At 36.8% G+C, this 21,797-nt stretch overlaps 1 protein-coding gene and 1 long non-coding RNA gene across 2 annotated transcripts; both read right to left on the reverse strand.

The window, feature by feature from the left end:
* Positions 1–1,354: 1,354 nt before the first annotated feature.
* On the reverse strand, positions 1,355–4,370 carry LOC113281802 (2-hydroxy-6-oxononadienedioate/2-hydroxy-6-oxononatrienedioate hydrolase-like). Its single transcript, XM_026530664.1, has 11 exons — positions 4,061–4,370; positions 3,723–3,817; positions 3,538–3,635; positions 3,392–3,441; positions 3,184–3,279; positions 2,817–2,906; positions 2,506–2,598; positions 2,278–2,373; positions 2,078–2,143; positions 1,802–1,919; positions 1,355–1,584 (listed from the first exon to the last, which is right to left on the reverse strand). Exons 1-11 carry the CDS (start codon positions 4,235–4,237, stop codon positions 1,526–1,528), a joined length of 1,038 nt encoding a protein of 345 aa, XP_026386449.1. The 5' UTR covers positions 4,238–4,370; the 3' UTR covers positions 1,355–1,525.
* Positions 4,371–20,352: 15,982 nt separating this feature from the next.
* Positions 20,353–21,547, reverse strand: LOC113277489. The gene is made up of 3 exons (XR_003324952.1): positions 21,019–21,547; positions 20,895–20,947; positions 20,353–20,803 (listed from the first exon to the last, which is right to left on the reverse strand). It is a non-coding gene; the product is annotated as an uncharacterized LOC113277489 (long non-coding RNA).
* Between the last annotated feature and the right edge of the window lie 250 nt (positions 21,548–21,797).

The following is a 21,797-nucleotide window of genomic DNA, read 5'->3' on the forward strand; positions in this document are numbered from 1 at the left end:
CTGTACCTTAATCAGTGCGAGATTGGTTAGAGCTCAACTATATTCCAGTTTAAAGTTAACTTGTAGTAGGCTAGAGTCTGTAGCGGCTTAATACAGTGTGGTGTTCAAATCTGGACTAGGTCCCGGGGTTTTTCTACATTTTTGGTTTCTTCGTTAACAAAACTTCTGGTGTCTGTGTTATTTCTTTTCCGCATTATATTTGTTTATATAATTGAAATATCTCAGGTTGTGCGTAGTTCAATCAATTGGTAAATCCAACCTTTGGTTGTTTATTGAAATTGATTGACACTTGAACATTGGTATTTGGTATCGTTCAAGTTGTTTCTCATAATAATCAGGCTCACGGATTCCTATCTGTTTGATTTGCTGATTACATTGAGAAACAGATATATAACTCTTGGATATATTTTCCTTGATTGAGTTTGACTTTCTAGTTGATTCTCTTGGAATTATATTGGAGTTAGTCCATACAGATTGCCTAACGAAATATTGGGTGTGGTTGTTGTACCCCGCTTTTTCACACTCAGTTAATTGTATTTTAGAAGCAAAACTAACAAGCAATTTAATGTTTATGTTATTGGTGGATTTTAAAAATGCTTTTAACCTTGTTGATAGAGCAGCTATGATTTCTGAAGTGCGTCGTAGATGCCCCACTATATCTAGGTGGGTTGAATTTTATTATACTTCTCATGCTAGGCTTTACTATGGCATATCTACTTTTTCATCGGCTCTAGGAGTCCAACAAGGTGATCCACTAGAACCATTACTTTTTTGCTTTAGCTTTGCATCCTCTAGTGAAGAAGAACGCTTCACATTGTTCTTTGGACCTTCAGGCCTGCTACCTAGATGATGGTACCATCATTGGCGATACTTTGCAAGTCTCTAAAGGTTTCCAAATCATCCGCTCGGAAGGTTCAGTTCTTGGTCTTCATCTCAATCTACATAACACTGAATTTTTCTGGCCTACTGTTGATGAAAGAAGTCGACTTGAAGAGGTTTTTCCTGCAGAAGTTTCCAGACCAACTGAAGGTATTAAACTTCTTGGAGGATTAAAGAGGTTTTTCCTGCAGAAGTTTCCAGACCAACTGAAGGTATTAAACTTCTTGGAGGACCTGTCAGTTTGAATCATCAGTTTTGTAGTGATATTGTTCTTGATCGTGTGGAGAAAAAAATTTACTTGATGCAGGCCATTCAGAGTTTAGGAGACCCCCAAAGTGAGCTCTTGCTACTGCGTAATTGTGCAGGTATTTCCAAATTATATTTTACTATGAGGACTACTGCACCAATGTACCTACAAGAAGCTCAAGTAATTTTTGACACTCACTTGTTCAGTTATATGTGACGTTTGATTGTGAATGATGAGCCTGGATATGGTGTTGTAGAAACCTTGAATCTTTTGGGGGCAGCGGTGCGTCATGGACTAAATGTCATGGACCTATGAAGGTGAATGCGTCGTCTGGAAATAAAACTTCGGGGGCAACAGGTGGTGGCACAAAGCATTCATCCTTTATTTAGTCTAGCGCAGCTATTGATGAAGGCTTAAAGCAAAGCTTAACCCAATTTTCCCCAATACGCTCCCGCATCCTTTACCAAACCACATATTCAATTGATTGATTTTTATATAAAAGTGTTTAAAATTTTAAATATATTACAGACAATAGTATTTTTTTTTATAGACAATATTATTGCATTGCAAACCCGAAATAACACCACGACGACTTGTTAGTGTTCAAGACAAAATAGGAAAAGATATATCATAGATTCTACAAGTTGTAAACAGATTCTTTTTCTGTAATTTTACCTTCTTGGACAAAGTTAACTATCAACTCGGAAATTGAATCAGGTTTTTCTACATGAGGAAGGTGACCAGCATTTGGAATTTGATGCAAAGTTGAGTTTTGCAGTTCAGTATTTAGTCTCTGCATAACACAACAATAGCTTCTGTCATATGACAACGCAATACAAAATTTGTGCTATAATGCCATATCCGTTAGTGAGATATGTGGCAGCGGATGCTTACAGAAAGAGAAAGCTTTAACAAAAAAAATTATGAGCTCAGAACATAAAATGAACTAACCATGGCCAGTGTGTTGCTGATAATTTGGTCATTTTCACCCCATATGATAAGTGTTTCCTGTTTTATCTGTTTTGCAGAAGTAGGGATATCATATATCAGAACAGATTTCGCCATAACCTAATCTGACTGGGTTTCATTCACTTTGTTCATAAACAAAGAATATGGTCATTGTGAAGTTGTAATTTGTAGTGTGATCTAACCTGTTGTATCTGTTGACAAACATTATATCCCCCACTGATCATAAAGTCAACTGTTGCATCTTCCCACCAAGGCAATAAGCAGTGTAAACGGCCAATCTGAATTCGACCACGAGCATCTAAGATCATTAGTCCAAATGCTTTCCTTTGAGACGCATCTAGGAATTTTTTTCAGTTAAACGAATCTCTAACACAACATACAGGGAAGTAAAAGGAAAGCAAGATGCTCACACTGGTCCAGTCTACGGCAGAATTGAATGAAATTCCACTGAAGCCCAGATAATTGGCATATAAACGTAAGGGAACACTCTTCAATAAGGAGACCTGATCCAAGAGAATGTCACATGTATTAAATTTCTTGATGGAACTATATGGATTGAAGTAAATCCCAAGCAAATAATTATGGCCAAAACTAATGTAAACTTGTCATGATGAATCCATAAGAGTGTCAATGAATTATGCAATTAAAAAACGTTTAGCCGTGTCAATAAGATAAAGCAATTAAGAAGATAACTGCTGAGAATGAGAATTTGCACACTAACCCCAGCATATGCTATAATTTTAGGCAATGTAGATAACTTCCCCGTGCCTTCTGTATGGACACTCGCCCCAATTAACACCAGTTTCTCAACCTTCAGATTAAAATTGAGCCAAAAACAAAAGTGTTATTTCAGAGTGTAGCAATATCCCTCCTAGTACAAGGGCTAAAAATCTGATTAGATCCCTACTATAAATATCTAAGGATTAAATGTTAGTTGGCACCAACCATGGATTCGACCCAGCTGGTACAAAGTAGACTGGTCATGGCATAGTCTATTAAATGGTGATTGTTAGTGAGTTTCTATGAGCTTTTAAAGCAAAACATGAGTACATACATATGCTCATGAATCAATAACCAGGAGTACTTACAGCTTCTGGATGGTTTAGCGCGAAATCAATTGCAACAGCAGCACCAAGACTTGGTCCAACTAATATCATTGGCCTTCTTATATATGACTTCCAAAGCTATAATACAACTACGATAAACTCGAGTCAGTGAACAAAAATGGTAACTGTAGAATACACAAGAACCAAACTATGAAACGTCAGAAGTCTATATGAAGTAAGTAACGAATACCTGAAATAGATGCTCACGCTTTGATGTCACATTACATGGTGGACGGATGCCTGACATGAATCCAAAATAGAATTTAAATACATTGGTCGACAACTACAGAGGCAGCAGTACTTTTTGATCCATACAAACTGAGGTGAGAAACATACTTAAATCAGAGAAACCCCAACCAAGTATATCCACCGCCCATGTCTCCATTCCAGCTTCTTCGAGTAACGGGTATGTATATCTCCATTCTAAACAAGAGCTGGGGAATTTAACGATAGTATGGCATGAATAACTCAAGCTTAGCAATCAAAAATATTTATGAAGTGTAAACACCATTAGCATGTACCTGTCAAAACCATGTAGAAGAACAAGCGGATGTTTCTCATTCTGCACCGATGGCTTCACACAACTACTAAGAATTGAATTCTCTGCGAAACTAATCTGCATCAGAAGGAGTAGGAACCCGTATAAAGTTACAAAAACGAATTAGATGCAGTAAATTCACTTAAAGCTCACATTTCCCATCTCATGCAACAAAGAAAAATTTCGAAAATACAGAAAAATGTCTTAAGTAAATTGAAAGTAAAAGTAACTAAAACAAGCAGAAATCCATAAAAATTGAAAGCTAAATAACATTATAATCAACAACAATAAGGGATACAAATGGACATAGAAAAACCTAACCTTTACTGGTAATCTCTCAATCCTCTGAGCAAGTTTTATAGCATACGGGTCTTTGATTTTCTCAACTTCTTTAGGTAAAAATGAAGGAAACCCACTTTCAGTCACCCTAAAACCCACTGAATTTCTGCAAGTTCTGCTCAATTTAGCTGAAGAAAAAGCCATTAGTAATGAAGACATTATTAAGTGAGGGATTAATTTCTCTCTTCACTATCTCTCTCAGTACTTTAGCATAGAGTCATCACAAGGCACAGTCTAGTTCCTGCCTTGAAGTGTTATGAAGTACAGCTGCGCTGCCCGAAAATAACATGTGAGCGACATTCTAAATCTGTGTCACGTTTTTGTGCAGTATTACTCATTAATGCCGGTTTGCTAAAAAAAAAAAAACTTGAATGTTGGCAATTCGGTGCCTTTTTTAATCAGTACTATTGGCTCTCTGGTGGGTGGTGGCGATGTGCCCTTGCCATTTCCCCAACCGACCCCACTAATAAAGTAAAATTGGACGAACCCTAGGACAAAGTAATGCATGGACCAGAGCTGGGACCCCGATGCTTACTTCGGTGTTGCTGCCCTTTTCTGGCGGGCATTACTGTGCTGTGTTGTGTTATGCCGAGACAAAAAAAAATACCCGAGGCTGCTAATAATGTAAATTGCACGAGTACTGGACAGGGCAATGGATGTACGGAGGCTAGGACACCGACGCTTACTTTGGTAGTGCTACACTTTTTTGTCCATCAAATAAGGATTTATTTTTGAAAATATTAATCGAACTGAAATTAAAAAACATTCAACATTTAATAGGTCGTTGATAAAAAATAGGGCTATTTAATGTTTGGTATCCGGTAAATGTCCAACACATTGCTCTGGTACTCAACATTTAAAATATTAAGAGTTAGTATCTAGAGCTAAGGTTGATTGTCAAGTAAAACGGTTGACCAAACTATCTGTTACCTAAATAATTAAAATAGAGGAGGGATCCCCTCACACTTTTATTATCACACTATCTCACATGTTATGCGTTATTTTTGCAAATAAAAACCACACCTTAACGGATTTTAAGCTAATATTTTGGGGATATATTACTATTACACAACTCTACGTTCCTACTGAAGATGAGCGTATTCCGACGTATAACACCATCATCTATCACTTTGAAAATGAGCCGTTAAAAATCAACATATTTCTGGCCGTCAAAATTAAGATCGGTAGATTGTGAGGTTTTATATTTCGGAATGTGCCTATTTTTGGCAAGCATGTAGAACTTGGTAAGAGGACATATCCTCAAGCTTCAAATCCGTTACGGTTTGGTTTTTATTCATGAAAATAACATCCAACGTGTGAGATAGTGTGATAATAAAAATGTGAAGGGATCCCTCCTCATTAAAATAATGTTGGAGTAACAATTAGAGAAGGAGAAGAACTTCTTATTTATAAAGAGGCATAATGTATTACATACACATAATGTTCTTTACATACATGTAAGGGAAAACCTAGTCATCTAATGGATCACACATCCATGGGCCGTAGGCCCTATAACACTCCCCCTTGTGCGGTTCAACAATGGAACTCCAGATGTAGTGCTTCACATATAGTGCTTCGAATGTAGTTCTTCAAATGTCGTTGTCTCCTTGATGACTTGTGCCGAAATCAATTGCCTTACTAAAACTTTGACAAGGAAAAACCCAGTGGGATAAAACCTTGGTACATCTCTTCACATGTAGTACTTCACATGATGTCTCGTACTTTACATGTAGTTCATCACATGCAATACGATCTTCAAAGATTGACGAGTCTAAGTTAATTGCCTCGTTAAAACTTCGTCAGGAAAACCCAGAGGGACAAAACCTGAACTAAAGAAAATGAGTACAATATTAAGCAAACTTAGAACATAGTTGGACTCGAATATGTTGCCTCATTAAAACCTTGACAAGGAAAACCCAGTGGGATAAAACCTTGACGAAGCGAAAAGAGTACAACGTGACAGATGCAAGTAAAGGTGATCCGTTGCAGATGATCACTTTGCTCCGTTGAAGTTGACTAGTTGCTACATAACTCTTAAGGCAGAAAATCCTCTTGGGAAAGACAATAGCCTTAGTTGGGAAATTACTTACCGGTGTTTGTTGTTGTCTCATTAAAAACCTTGTCAAGCAACAAAACCCTATGGGAAAAAGTAACCTCGGTGAAGGAAAAGAATTCAACACACCATTAGATGCTCCCCCTGATGTCAGACAATTTTCATTAGTCTAATGCAGTCAAAAGGAGTTTATCACACTTTACTTTGGTGACTTGGATGTTTATAGAACCATGTTGTTGATTCTGGAAGTTACGTTGCTTAACGGACAATCGTGTTTCATTTCTTTGATTCAGATATTTTCAATAATATCAACGTGATCTTTATGTCTTCAACGTTCAACATACTTGATGCTTTTAGTATTGTCTCGCTAAAAACCTTGTCGAGTAACAAAATCCTTTGGGAAAAACTATTCTCGATCGAAGGGAAAAAGAGTACAACACAGGTTCAATTTCGAAGTAAATTATGTCGACATCATATCCTTGGATCCTCCCCCTGATGCCGGCATCTCCTCCTGATTACTTCAGAGTTGTTCCAGACTGTTCCTTTAGTCATGTACTTGTCGAAACTGAATATCGGTAATGACCTAGAAAATAGTCTACCATATCTCCCCCTGATTACTTTCGTTGGAGAAGAGATTATTGTTCCTTTATAATCAACAACCTTTTGATTGCACTTTCGTTAGCATTCCTTTTTATGTCTTTGTATGGATAAAACAAATTTATGTCAATGGTTACTTTTAAGCACATGATTACATTCACTATACCATTCCAATGACGTTGCCGCGCTGAGCTATATCTAGCTAACAAGTTCATTGAGGATGTAACATTTGGTCGAGTACATTATGCTAAGTACAATAATGCGTCTATTATACTTAGATAAGGAAAGTTCATCACTCGACCCAACTTCGTCATCTTCCTTTAGTCGAATTGGTCATTTATGTACATTTGAAACTCGACTAATCATGGGAGTGCTAGCAGCATGCACGTCCTTGTTAAATTGCCTGATAATGGATATATGCAAACTGGTGGAATAATATACCACAAGCTCGGTCTTCTAGTTAAGAACATAGATAAGATCGATATTTCCCAGGATTTTCATCTCAAATTCAGATTTTAAATAGCTTGTAAGATCCCTTATTCCATTAAGAGTACTTGTCATGTCCATATCGTCGACATAGATAGCTATAATTCTGAATCAGGAACTTATTGAATATGCATGGTATGAAACCTTACTTGTTTATCCCTCCTAAACTCAAACTCTAGTCCCATTAGCTGATCTAGTCCCAATCAAATAGTCACTTAGACGGGTATACCACATCCTCCTGATTGTTTAAATCAATAAGTGAGTATTCCTAGTGTAACTGTAAACACACTCCGTGGTTTAGAGTCATTCGACTTGGGAAGAAAAAGACCATCACACACTTTTGCAAATATCTTTGAGACTAAATCTCCAGAGATATAACCACATCTACTATGTTTCAAGTTCTTTTGAAACTACCAAGCAAACTAATTAACTGAACATTATGATGTTCTTTTGCGATCCATGGGTTTGTGAGAAACCTCGCGCCACAAGGTGATTCTTTATACTTTAAGACCTCATTCTTCTCACTGCACTTTGTGACAAATAACCACATATGTCCCACTGGCTTTACACTAGGTTGGTTAGCACTACCACACTAAATACCCGTATATTTGTTAAAGAACTAAGTTCTACCTGGATTGTGTAGGCCAAATATGCTATTTATTTGAAATTAATCAAAATAAAGCATGGTTCGATCTCATTGTGCTATACTTCTGGAGCAACTATTTATGGATTATATCATCATTGTACATGCATGATCGTTCCATTGACTCATATGCATTCTCATAATCCGTCAGGATTTCATTGTTCTCTAGAATCATTTAAAACTTCTGAGCGTCCTCCAGTTTGATTCATGGACATATTCAGAGACAATCTTATGAGATGATTTCTGATGATATAAATAAGTTGTGCCTTACTCACCTACTTCCTTTCTAGGTGAGGATTGATCGAACCAAGTGGTCTCTCCAACTTCCTTTATGGAGCCACGACCTCAACCACACTTCCACTAAGTGTAGTTACATGACCTTAGTCTATGGTGTATATCCCGTATTGAGGATTTGTAACTTTGCAGGTAGGTTTGCAACTGGTATGTGTGATCTCATCACTTTAGCAACATCAATGTACATTCTGAAAATCGAATATTCTTTATCACTTCACATTTACATTTGTGGAGTACAAGAATTAACATGAGACACAGAGGGAACACACCAAGACAATTCTTGTCGTTCCCTTAGAAAATACTTTTTCTTATCTCCCCCTAACGACAGGAAGACTGTTTCATTAAAGTGATAACCCGCAAATCTAGCGGTAAGAGGTCTCCTGCCAAAGGTTTAAAATGCGGATAATTGTTGAAAGTAAATATCCAACAAAGTTACTTAATCATTTTCGTGACCCATCATAGTACGATGTGGACTCGTAATGGCACATATATAGTGCAACCAAAAATGCGTAAGAACACAAATGTCAGGCTTATAACCAGTTACCAACTGGTACGGAATTTTTTTTGACTAATTGTGGGTTCTAAAACCAATAAGTGAATATGCGTATAATATTGCATATCCCCAAGCATTTGTAGGAAGGTTATTACGCATAACCTATCCTTAGACACCATATATATTCTATGATGGTAGCCTTTGCGAGACCATGGGGTATAGGATACTCTACAATGATCCTATTAAACATGCAATATCCATCAAGTCCTTTTGATGTAAAATATCTAGCAATAACAAGGTTGGTGAGACCTTAAATTGTATAATATGTACTAGAATTGTTTCAAGAACGCATAATTTCTTGTGAACAATAATTAATTTAACACTTCGAATTATCCACCAGAGCCATAAATCACTTGAATGGACAACATTCTGTACGGATATGTCCACAAATATAACCTTGTTTCTTTTGAAAAAATGGGTTGTTTACCGTTTGCATCTTAGGATGGTCTCAATCCTTTTTACTAAAGAATGACTTTGTAAAATAAGTTACATGCTTTATTACTTTAAAAGCATAATGGGAAGGGAGGTGGTTTTCTGGTACTTTAGAAAGAGTTGATTGTGAGGGATGCCGTTTGCATTCTTTCAATATTTGTGATTCCCATTTTCTTGTTAACTCAAATAAAAGGATTCCCATTTGAGTTCTTTCAAAACAAAACATCATATCACAACCAAAGTGTCTTTATGGTTATGTCAAAACCTGAGTGAGTAATTCCCAACATTACATTGTCAATTATCCAAGTATTAGTGATTTACAGTTCATTAGACTACTTGACTCATTATTTTCTCTAAAATGTGTTTCCTTTCACATTCATTGGAGGTAATTTGTAGATGCATTCCCATTCTCACGGTTAGTTTTCGTTCAATAACCGTTTGCACATACTTCATAGAAACTTAACAAAGTGTCACTAGCTCTTGGTTCTTATAGATCTCATGTAACTTTTAATCTTTATACTAATTAGGCAACAAAGATTGAGCATTTTTATTTCGGCTATTATCTGTAATGATCCAATCATCGCATGGTATTATATAAGGAAACAATTCAACAAGCAGTTTAATATATTTCCTTAAGAGCTTCGTGTAATAAGTGGTGTGACCTTATTACGTAACAAAAGAAAATTTATCTCATTTACTCCAGAGTGTTACAATTCATGAGGATGATATACTTTTCATCATAATGTACGAATGATCCTTTTAACTGAAGTACTTAGGAGTATATCTCAAGTGCTTTAGAGTATTTTAGTCTCATGGAAATGATATACTTTTCATTTCATAAGTACAAACTATGAATTTAGTTCTTCGCATAAAAAAGTTCTTTATTTTAACTAAAAAAAAATGATTACTAAACTACCATACAACCAATAGTCCAGGATCAAATCATACAAAATTCATTTGAATAAAGATAAATAATAAAAACTTATCAAAATGTAAGTGTATTAATTGGCAAGTTTCTTATTGCCACTGAAGTAGACAAGCGGGGGTATGGCCTTCTTTTAACATATAGTGAGTTTATTGTCATTTAAACTCTCTATATATCTTGCAGTTGGCTGCTACTATATGATACCTGCACTCCATCGCTTGTACCATACTCAGCATATATAGTATGGTCCCAGTAAACTGCAAGATTACAAGTGTTTATACCAAGCGTCCAACTCTCATTCCAATGAGTCAGAATTACGTCTCTGTCTCATGCTCAGTAAATACATTTACTTTGTATTGTTACTACTTGAGCCAATATTACAAGTGTTTTAAATTCCAATGAACACTCAAATTTTCGGGGGGAAAATTTCATGAATGTTTCAAAAACTTCCTTCAGAGCATTCCATCGTCTGAAATCAATATGCCGCCTTAAAACTTAGAAGTTATGCCTTCATCTTTTGAACAATGCATCGCCATTGGTTGAAGGTTTTCCTGATGGAAGTAAATACCTTGTAGACACAATTGACTTCTGTATCAGAGGCTTTTTAATGGCGCTCAAGTACTTCTGAGTCCAAAAGATCAAATTTTATTCGAGCTGGTTTAATCAGAACCCAGTCAACGGATCGGTCAATGCCCGGTCCATTGGGTTGACTATATCATGGTTAACAAAAATCCACATATATGTTCCATTATATATGAAGTGCTCAGGTCCATTGATAATAACCTTGAAACTATTAGCATATGAGCCCAAAACATATTGTTAACCCTAAAATTGGAAATTTCATCATCCAACTTTAGTGATCAGAAAATAATTGTAAACATATCCGATGATTATGAAATTTTTACAGTTACTTCATAATAATGTTTTTACAATTTTAATAAAATTTCAACTAAATCCAACGGCTAGATAAAAAGTTATCCATGACGCCGTATGACTGTTCTAGTTAGCGTTTCTTTTGACACAGTTGCAAATATCACGTACTTTTGAGTATTCCATGGTTGGATATTTATTAAATTTTTACAGTATCTCACCAAGAACAATATACAAAACATACCAATAATATAGAATAATCCAACGGTTGAAATTCTCAAATCTTAGGTTTTTAGACGTTGTTAAAAATTAGGGTTTTTCTGAACGTACACAGTTTTATTAAACGCAGGTTTTGGAGATTGCATCATATTCCGATTTGATGGAAATTTTAACACAGTAAGTAATGATTGATTGGGTTGAACATATTAAAATTTCATGAAAATCTAACGGTGAAATTTCCATGTTTTATAATCATACGTTTGTGAAACCCTAATATATAGTACGAAAACGAAATTTTTTTGTTCAAAAGAAATACCTGGTAACGCATCCATAATGATAAACAAATAAGATCAGAACCACGCTAATCTTCAAGGAATAATCCATGACCAATCTTGAACGAAAAAAATTGCACCAGTTGGTAGAGTCGTGCATGCTAACGTGTTGGAGTAACAATTAGAGAAGGAGAAGAACTTCTTATTGATAAAGAGGCATATTGTATTACATACACGTAATGTTCTTTATATATATGTAAGGGAAAACCTAGTCATCTAATGGACCGCACATCCATGGATCATAGGCCCTATAACAAATATTAATAAACATAATTTACTTAACGCCATTTTGTCGCCGTTATCACGTGACATTTAAAAAAAGAAGTGATCAAATCAATTTGATCTTACGGTTACAAATGGATTGATTTAGTGGATACGATTCGACCTTGAGTTGGCCGGTGTTCTGCGTTCAGGACTTTGGTCGAATACCGCGGGTGCGTCATTGTGGATTCGAATTTGCTGCTATATATTTAACTCTTTTACATCTCTTCTACCTGCGAATCGAGTTCTGATAAGAACCCAAGTTTCATAATCATACATGAGTCAAAAATACTCATAATCGTAGCTATCCATCCATATGGAAACACCTAGTTCTTCATCTGTTCTTCAATTATTTCATCATATCCTCACAATCATTTAAGCAACATCTTTGAATTTTCAATACCAATTGTATCAAACTCTCATTCCATTTATCAATATCATCACCGTCATTATCAAATCGTCACATCAAGAATGTAAATAACTTGGTTTCAGTTGGTGTATCATTAGATAAATATCAACCTAAATCTTCACTGATTTGAATTTTAGTATATACCCAATTTCAAAAATCATACCTAATTTAAAATCCCATCACTACTATACAATCAAACAAAAACGACTAGATTCAATCAATCATATCAATAATCCAAAATCTCCAAAACCTAATTTCTTTCTCCATTAAACCCTTAGAATGTGATAATTTTTGCCATTCTTTTTCTTCTTTTTCCTAATTGGCTGACTGTTAAGGAGGCCTTCCATGTGATGAGCATATGTAGTCTCTGTCAGTCACAAAGTCTGTGCAAAAAAAATAAAATTGGTTTTCCTGTTTTTCTAATTTCATGAAATTGAGCTTAATATTGAGATAATCAATCAAATTATTCACAAATTTCTTTCAACTATAATCAAATAAGCATATTATCAGTTCAAAATTGATCTAATCATCCACTGAATCAATCAGAATTAATTCATTTCGCTATCATGTTTTGACCCCATTAAAATGGTACACGTGCGTACCGTATACACTATTTAATACTAGTGAAACATGGTTTATTGGAGAAACCTGTTTGGCTTATTATAGAAACCCGTCGGTTTATTAAAGAAACCAACATGGCTTATTATAGAAGCCCATTTCGTTTATTATAGAAAAACAACATGCTTATTTAGGAAGTCCAGTGGCTTATTATTGAAGCCCATTTTGTTTATTATGGAAACATGACTGTCTTATTTTGGAAGCCCAGTTGGCTTATTATTGAATGATTTTTTAGGGACCATCAGGGGTGAGCATAAAAACCGGAACCGCAGATTTGATCCGTATCCGTCCGCAAAATTGCAGATTTCATCCAAACCGCAAAACGTATGGGACGGACACGGATGGAATTCTCAAATCCGCACGTTTTAGCGGTTTGGGTGCGGTTGAATATTGAAAACCGCGGATTCATCCGCACCGCATCTGATTCTGCTCCACTAGCTATTAGCCACTAAGCCCAGCTAATTGAATGTGATGTCACTAAGCCCATATCAAAAATGGATTGCTTATTTGCTTCTTTAGCTTGATGTCACTAAGCAAGCAGGCCCAACATGGGAACTGGATCGAACCAAAGAGGCGAGACTCCGCTGCTCAATGAGCAGAGATGTGATGATGAGTTGGGAATTTGAGTTTTCTTCTTTTCTTGCTTGACAGATTATTTATTTTATTTTTTTACCAAATCCGCGGTTAATCCGCAACCGGCCCGTACAATCTGTGGATCCGCGGATGATTGGGCAGGTCACGGTTTGATTTTTCAAATCCGTAATTTGGACGGTTTGGTTGCGGGTGACCCCTAATCCGCAACCGTCCATCCGTTGCACACCCCTAGGGACCATGGTTTTTTTTGGGGGACCATGGTCTTATTAGGCCACCTTCCCTATAGTTATAAGGGGTGTCCTAGAACATTGAAATGACTAACCTACCCTTAACCTAATTTAATTTAAAACCAACACAATAACCACCTCTCTCTATATATATATATAACCACCACCTCCTCTCACCACCACCTCCCACCACCGCTGATTACCACCACCAACCACCGATTACCACCACCACCACCGTCGATTACCACCACCACCACCAACAACCACCGATTACCACCACCACCACCTCCAATTATCACCACCAACAACCACCGATTACCACCACCACCTCCGATTACCATCACCACCACTATATATGTAGCTTAATTTAAAACATTAACAAAGATATTCTCACAAACCCATTACTTGGCATTCGTTTTTGGTTGAATAAATGAGAACTAATCATCAAAATGAGTTGAAAATGGAAGTTGCAGAGAGGTTTAATGGAGTTTTTTTTCAGTAGAAAGTTCGGTTATCACAAATTATTTTTTTCTTAACCGAACTCAAAGTTCGGTTGATTCGCAAAAAAATACTTTTAACCGAACTCCTTGTATTAGAACAATACAAGTCCATAAGTTCGGTTCGTTCGCAAAATTATTAAGTTTTCTTTGTAACCGAACTCTACCTATAAGCCCAGTTCGGTTGATTCGCAAAATATGTTGAAGTTTGCGAACCAACCGAACTTCTAACACTAGGTTACTTTTAACCTGAAGTTCGGTTGGGAACTTGGTTGCGTTGAAGTTTGCGAACTAACCGAACACACAACATGTACTCAAATAAATTGTCAAGTTCAAAGTTGGATTACCTACCATTTTATCCTAGGTAACCGAACATTGCACTGTACGACCAAAACCTCTATTAACGAGCGAGTTCGGTAACCTGCGTGTTTGGAAAACGTAACCGAACTACACTTTCAGGTGTGTTCGGTTACATGTTCTTGACATATGGTAACCGAACTACACTTTCAGATGTGTTCGGTTACATGTTGTTGACATATGGTTAACCGAACTGACCCAAATTTATATAAAAAATTTCATTTTTTTTGAAAGTTTGGAGCAATTCAACCAACATTATCTAAGTTTGAAGCATACATGGGTACCCAAATACCCTTCCTCAGGCTGTGATTGGTAAAATCCATCGTTTTTCATGTTTTCCTTCTTCATGTTCTCTAACTTTACTCTCTCAATAATTCTACTTCTTTAAAAAAAAAAACCATCTGATTTTTTAATCTCACTAATTATCTTTAACTTAATCATCTCACTAAATATATTATTAACACTAGCTAATCATCACCCGAAATTAATCAGGATGGTAATTTAGGTATTAATATAAATATCTAGATAAGGGGTGACCTAGATTTACTTCTAATGTCTTTACCGAAAATAAAACCATGGTCCCCCAAGAAAAATCATGGTCCCCAAAAAGTCGTTCTTATTATTGAAGCTCATTTGGTTTATTATGGAAATCATTTTTGCTTATGGTGGAAGCCCAAAGACCAATAGGTTGGCTCTTAGAATCCATGGATCGGTCCACCAACCCAAATTATCCTCTCTCCAGGAAGGGGGTTTAAATTTGGATAAAGGTCATGCGGACTAGGATATTCAAAATTGAATATTGACTTTGGAATTATCTAAGAAAATTATGGTTTATATTAAATTCTAACAAAAAGAGGATAATATTACCATGGGATAATTATCTTAGGTAATTATAGTTAATATTTAATATCACTATAGAAATCCTAACAGAAAGAGGATAATTATCTTTAGTTTTAATTATTATCTAAGATAATAATTAAGATAAATGCAAAACCCTAACAAAAAGAGGAAGGAATTAGGATAATTATTATTAAGATAAATAAGGATTATGATAACAAACTTTATCATGAATCTGGTTGTTTTCTTGGATTTATACAAGTAAGGGAAGTTATTAAGATAACTATGAAAACCCTAAAGGTAGACATAATTTCTTCCTATAAATAGAGGCAAAATCTTAACTCAAAAGGTACAGATTTTCTAATCCTTTCCACAGAAAACACCTGCTGAGAAACTCTCTCTGACTTTAGCATCAGAGTGTCTTTGCAGGTACCCCCACCATTCAATATCAATCACATCAACAATTTCTTGTGGAGCTGAATCAGTAGTTGGAGATCAATCAATCAACATCAATCACAATTTCATCAGCATTTTTGGTGGAATCAAATCAACGACAGAGATTTAATCCATCAATACGCATCTCGAAGAGTGTTGGGTGAATATTTTTGCACCAACATCTTTTGGCGCCGACTAAGGGGACGTGATTAACAATCTCTCTCTCTACCACCACCGAGAGAAACCCAACTCCAAAGGCAAAATTCGCTATATTACGAAGATGAACTTAACCTTTGAAAAATAGTCCGGGAAGAATCAATTTGACGTGGAAGTCAGGTTCAACTCGCCAACACTCGTTCTACTAGCAACAGAAGAAAGAAAGATCAAGGTGTGGCAACTACGTATGCCAAGAGCTCGAAAAAACTTATAATGTCAACCAATCTCAGACGAAGTATCTTGGGAATAAACCATCTCAAGTCAGCAAGCATATATCATTTGGGAGCAATAACCTCGTATTAATCCAGTTTGTTGGGTGTTTCACTATCTCGGAGATTCCAACTAGGGACAGATCAGTTTACCTGCATCAGGAAAAACCAGTCCGACCTAGCCAGCAAAAATTAATTTATTTTACTCGTTACAAGTCGACAAATTTGATGAAAGAAATGCGATTTCTGCGACCAAAGAAGAGCCTCAAGGAAAACCGGGCTTCAAATTAATGTTTGATGAAGAGCACAAGGGTCTCAAGTCCGGTACTCTGTCTACGAGATAAATGCCTGTGAGTCGAAAGCAAGGGCTCCTCCTCGGAAAATCTATGCTCACTTTTATCGGTTCTAGGAAAGTGGGAGAATAAGTTCATGCAGGAAACACGAATTACACCAAAGTTGCAGCAGAGAACTGTGCCAAAATAGAATTGTCAATAACAAGGAAAATTCAAGTCACGGTACTACTCAGGAGACTCCAGATCGAGTCATATGATTAAACATCAGAAGTCTACCAACATGAGTAGAGCTTCGAATTCCCTAATTCTAACTTCAAATAGTGGATTTCATATCGCAAAGCAAGCTAAGTATCACCCACTCTAAAAATATCATTTGAATAATTAATAGAGCATCTTAGCTTTTGCTTTTTAAAAGTAAATAAAATCTCAAGAGCATAAAACGTCATATTGTGGGACCAAAGCATTTTTAAGTTAGTCGAATCACTTGCTTAATTGAATACTATAATAATGTACTCCATCTCCATGTTTGTGATACCCATTAGTGGAGATCGTAGAAAGTACTTGAAGTAGGAGACTGTGTTTTGGTAGAAGTCAATTACTAATTTTATAGTCATCAACGAAGCATCGTTGTGAATCCCGCATGTTACCTATACACAACGAATGGATATTGCTACAATGACAACTAGATTGGAAACATCAATCGAAAAAGTTGATTCCATGAGGTCTTTGCGACTCTTACTCACTCTGATCATAAGTCACAGGTGCGTACAATTCTGTTAAGACGTCTATTGAATGGCAAAACAACAAAAAGAGGCTACATTCCACAAACTGTGCCAACGAGATCGAGGCAGACTTGCTACAAACGAAAAGTAGCTAACTTCAAGTGTGCAACTCCAATCATGTGAAGTTCACTCCGCAACATCTCAAAGTTCTTCCGTCACGGATGCACGTCATAGAATAGTGTAGCTATGGAAGCAGATCACACTACGAGTGGCAGGCTATTGTTTTACATTCGAAAATGGCGAATTACAACCTCGTATCCGCATGATGGAGATTAATGCAAGTTAATATCCGAACCAAAAGCGCCCACAAGGAGTCACGAAAGAAGTAATTAACACCTTAATAGTTCGCCGGGTTGTACGAAGGGAACTGCATACAGGAGACAGGACCGTGCAACTCTTCACAACTTGTTCGAAGGGAAACAAAAGAACGATTTTTTGGGGACCATGGTTTTTTTGGGGGACCATCATTTTATTTTGGGTAAAGGCATTAGAAGTAATTCTAGGTCACCCCATATCTAGTTATTTATTTAATACCTAATCTACCCTCTTAATTAATTTTAGGTTATGATTAGTGAATGATTTAGTTAAAAACAATTAGTGAGATTAAATTAAAAGATGGGTTTATTATTAGTTGAGTAGAATTATTGAGAGAGTAGAGTTAGAGAAGATGAAGGAGAAAAACATGGAAAATGATTTTTTTCCCCAATTCACTAAGTTTGAGTATTCAAATCATCTGATTCTTCATCTCCATCATCTCCTAGAATATTTTTTAATCTTCAAAATGATCCGGAATTGAACTGGATTTTGAACAGTTCGGTTACTTTATATGAAGAACAAGTAACCGAACTCATCTGAAGCTGTAGTTCGGTTACTTTATATGAAGAACAAGTAACCGAACTCATCTGAAAGTGTAGTTCGGTTACTTGTTCCAAACACGCAGGTTACCGAACTCTCTAATAATTTCTAGGAGTTACAGCGTTATGTTCGGTTGGTTCTCAACTAACCGAACTTTGGTGTACAAAGTTCGGTTGGTTCGCAAACTGCATGCACTTTTGATCTAACCGAACTTTACGTAATATAAGAGTATATAAGTTTACAAAGTTCGGTTCTTTCGCCAACTAACCAACCGAACTCTGAGTTCGGTTTCTGCGATAAAATTGTGAAGTTACCGAACTTAACAAACAAAAAAAATGTGAAGTTCCAGCGTCTATTGGCTAAGTTCGGTTACTTTGTAGTTTTAAATTTTTTGCGAACAAACCGAACTCTATTGACTAAGTTCGACTATTTTGGAACTCAACATAGTGGTCACAACAACACAGTTCGGTTAGACTGGATTTGTTTTTTTTCGGTTCTAAAGGTGGAGTTCGGTTACTTTGTAATTTTAAATTTTTTTACGAAACAACTGAACAGAGAGTTCGGTGACTTAGTTTTAAATCCAATAGAACCGAACTGTTCTTCATTTTCAAGAAGTTCGGTTAGTAAACTAGGGTTTTTTGGAAAATCGACCTAACCGAACATGGCTCTGTAACTCCTATTAAAACCCTATTTTGATGATTTCTATTCGATTGAAGCAATCAAAATCAAATTAAAACGAAAGGTTTGTTGGAAAATACCTCCGGAGTGGTCCCATGGCAGAATCAGGTTGCGGCTGGCGTCTTTTATACTCGATAAAATTATTATGTAACCGAACTTAATTGTGATTGCATTGATGTTGTTACATTTCTTAAATAGGCGGTGGTGGTGGTGGTGGTGGGAGGAGGTGGTGGTAATCGGTGGTTGGTGGTAGTGATAATCGGAGGTGGTGGTGGTGGTAATCGGCGGTGGTGGGCGGCGGTGGTGGTGGTGGTAATCAATGATGATAATCGGAGGTGGTGGTGGTGGTAATCGACGGTGCGGTGGTGGGCGGTGGTGGTGGGAGGAGGTGGTGATTATATATATATATAGGTGGTTATTATGTTGGTTTTAAATTAAATTAGGTTAAGGGTAGGTTAGTGATTTCAACGTTTTAGGACATCCCTTATCACTATAGGAAAGGTGGTCTAATAGAATCATGGTCCCCTTAAAAAAACCATGGTCCCTAAAAAATCATTCAAACAAAAGGTCCCAAGCAATCTGAGATCTGTCTGATACAAGACACTATCCTAGCAAGGCCCAACAACAACTCCAACCTGTATACTTTTGTATACATCATTGGATCTGAATGCACCTGTACACTCTACGAGACGCAGTTCAAAGCACGCCTCATTCCACAGCAGCTCAAGCTTTGCTGTTAAGGGAATGTGTATTGCAGACCAACAAGTGAGTTGCATACCATTATGGACATAGTAGGTCCATTTCTCAATGCACTTACGGGCGTCTTTGGCAAGAAGGAATTGGACATTGTAGGTCCATTACCCGCTGAACCGGGGCGCCTACTCCTGCTAGTTGCAATTGGCTACATCATCAAACTGGTCGAAAAATAGGAGACATCATTTCCAATATCATTGCAAATTATGGGGGCGGCTAGGGTTGAAGGAAAGACCACGCCAGGGGAGACAAAGTGTTCCGATAAAAAAGTACTTCAATAATAAGAAAAAAATATTGTAATAAAAGTTGGAGCTGGAGCAAAAGAAAGGAAATGTATCACAATAAGCTAGATCCAGTCAGCCTATAGACCAGAAATTGTCGTACATTCATTATTCCTAAACACAAGGGCGTCGAGACGCACCTGCATTGTGTGGTTCGAGAGATATGAAAGCAATTGCTTGCGGAGCCACATAAAGGATGTTGTAAGAGTCATTCTGGAGGCAGGATCTATCATATAAAGGATACTTCTGGCCTTATGTACAGAATGATGCGAATGAATACACAAAGAAATGCATGGTGGGGCAGCTACATGACCCTCTAATAAAGAGACCGTCAAATGTGCTACATCCAATCATGAACCTGTGGCAGTTCTGCAATTGAAGTTAGATATTGTTGATACATATCTTGCTGCACCAGGGGGCGTCAGATACTTGTTAGCTACAACTTACCAAATCAGCAAATGAAAAGAAGCAGTAGCTTTGCAGTATTCTAAAAAAAATCAAATATTCAGGAGAACGAGAATGTAGGATCGAGCAAGAGAGAGGAGAGCACACGCGGAAGCTAAAAAACGATTACATTGATAATCAGTTTGGTGTACATTGTCTCATGGCTTATTAGCCTACTTATAATCTCACAAACTTGAGAATCACTCAAAGTAGTTTCCTAATTAAAAACAAACTCTAAATAAAGCACACTTCTAGAAACACAAAGAAACTCTAAATATAGTAAAACTCTAAAACAAGGAACCGACACAACTTGCTCTTCTAATTAACTCGCATAGTGTGTCAACTGTTCCTGTTGATCCAACTTGACTGCGTCAACTGCAGCAGTTGATCCATTCGGACTGGATCAACATCATATTTTGGTTTAACTTCCAACAGAGAAGCACAAAACCAGTACAGGAACAACCAAGCTCGGTGAAGTTCATTTCTCTCTGTACCCAAATGTGCCAAATACTTATTAGCTGCAACGGACTACTTGTTAGCTGCAACGGACTATTTTAACATGGAGGCAGACACATCTGCAAATTTATCTGAAAAAATAAGGCGACGGAACAAACGGAAACATACTATGTAAAGACGAAAAATGGAGCACAAGGAAACAGAGAGGACCTGACGTCAATCATTCGATAAGCCACTAATTTGCTAATGGAGTTAACTACTTCCTGTGATATTGGTTTGGAAATGAGAAATGTAGATAACAAAAATGAAGACAAAAGAAGGTACAAGTAATTACCTTGGTGATTATAGTTTGTTGATAGAAGAGACAGTTTGCTGCAATATATACAAGACAGACAAAGAAAAGATAAAGTTCAGATAGAGAAGTGCAGGTTGGGAACAATTAATCAAGGAAGTGGTTTTTGTTCAAGCACCTGTGAACTATTTGAAGGAAAATAAAAAAAATATATATATAGAAGAAGGCGGAGATAATTTTTCCGATTTAAGGAGGTCCATGAAGGCACCAATCACATTAAAGAAGGTCATAAAAGGATCGATCACATAAGAAGAGGGAAAAGTCATCACAGCCAGTTAACATGCAAGAGAGATAGCCATAGGTGATGAAGACAAATTAAACCATTGTGAATCCAGAAACTTCTAAGAGAGAAAAAACAAATGATGGCAGAAAACTAACAGAGGTTTCTATTAAAGCAAAGATGAGAAAGAGCAAAGCACTAGAAGAAGGAAAGGGGACTGTCAAGAAAATCCATTTGGCTAAAAAGAAAGGGTTATGGTGGCTGCAACTATTCGACGAAATACGGAACATACTGCCGTTGATACAGTCGGAGAAATCCAAGATGATAAATATTAAACTATGAAGATTCTAGAAGAGACGAGGCGCAAAGGAGTCGTATTGGAAAATATTTCATTAGTTCGCGCCGGGACAAAACTCTACATCTGCTGGAAGTAATTGAACCGTATCAAGTGGGCCTTTGGCTAGAAGCATAACGCCTGGTACTGCCAAGCCCACTTGCTTAATACGGAGTAATTGGTGTCCTATGCAAGCCTACTTGCTTG

Source organism: Papaver somniferum, chromosome 5 (assembly GCF_003573695.1).
Source record: "Papaver somniferum cultivar HN1 chromosome 5, ASM357369v1, whole genome shotgun sequence".
NCBI classification, from domain to species: Eukaryota; Viridiplantae; Streptophyta; class Magnoliopsida; order Ranunculales; family Papaveraceae; genus Papaver; species Papaver somniferum.

What these genes read in the sequence shown, in the direction of transcription:
- LOC113281802 (XM_026530664.1), bottom strand. Translation starts at nt 4,237, where the DNA reads ATGTCTTCATTACTAATGGCTTTTTCTTCAGCTAAATTGAGCAGAACT. An exon ending in TTGGGGTTTCTCTGATTTAA is followed by an intron (nt 3,442 to 3,537) that starts GTATGTTTCTCA and finishes GATTCATGTCAG; the next exon opens with GCATCCGTCCACCATGTAAT. An exon ending in AGCGTGAGCATCTATTTCAG is followed by an intron (nt 3,280 to 3,391) that starts GTATTCGTTACT and finishes GTTGTATTATAG; the next exon opens with CTTTGGAAGTCATATATAAG.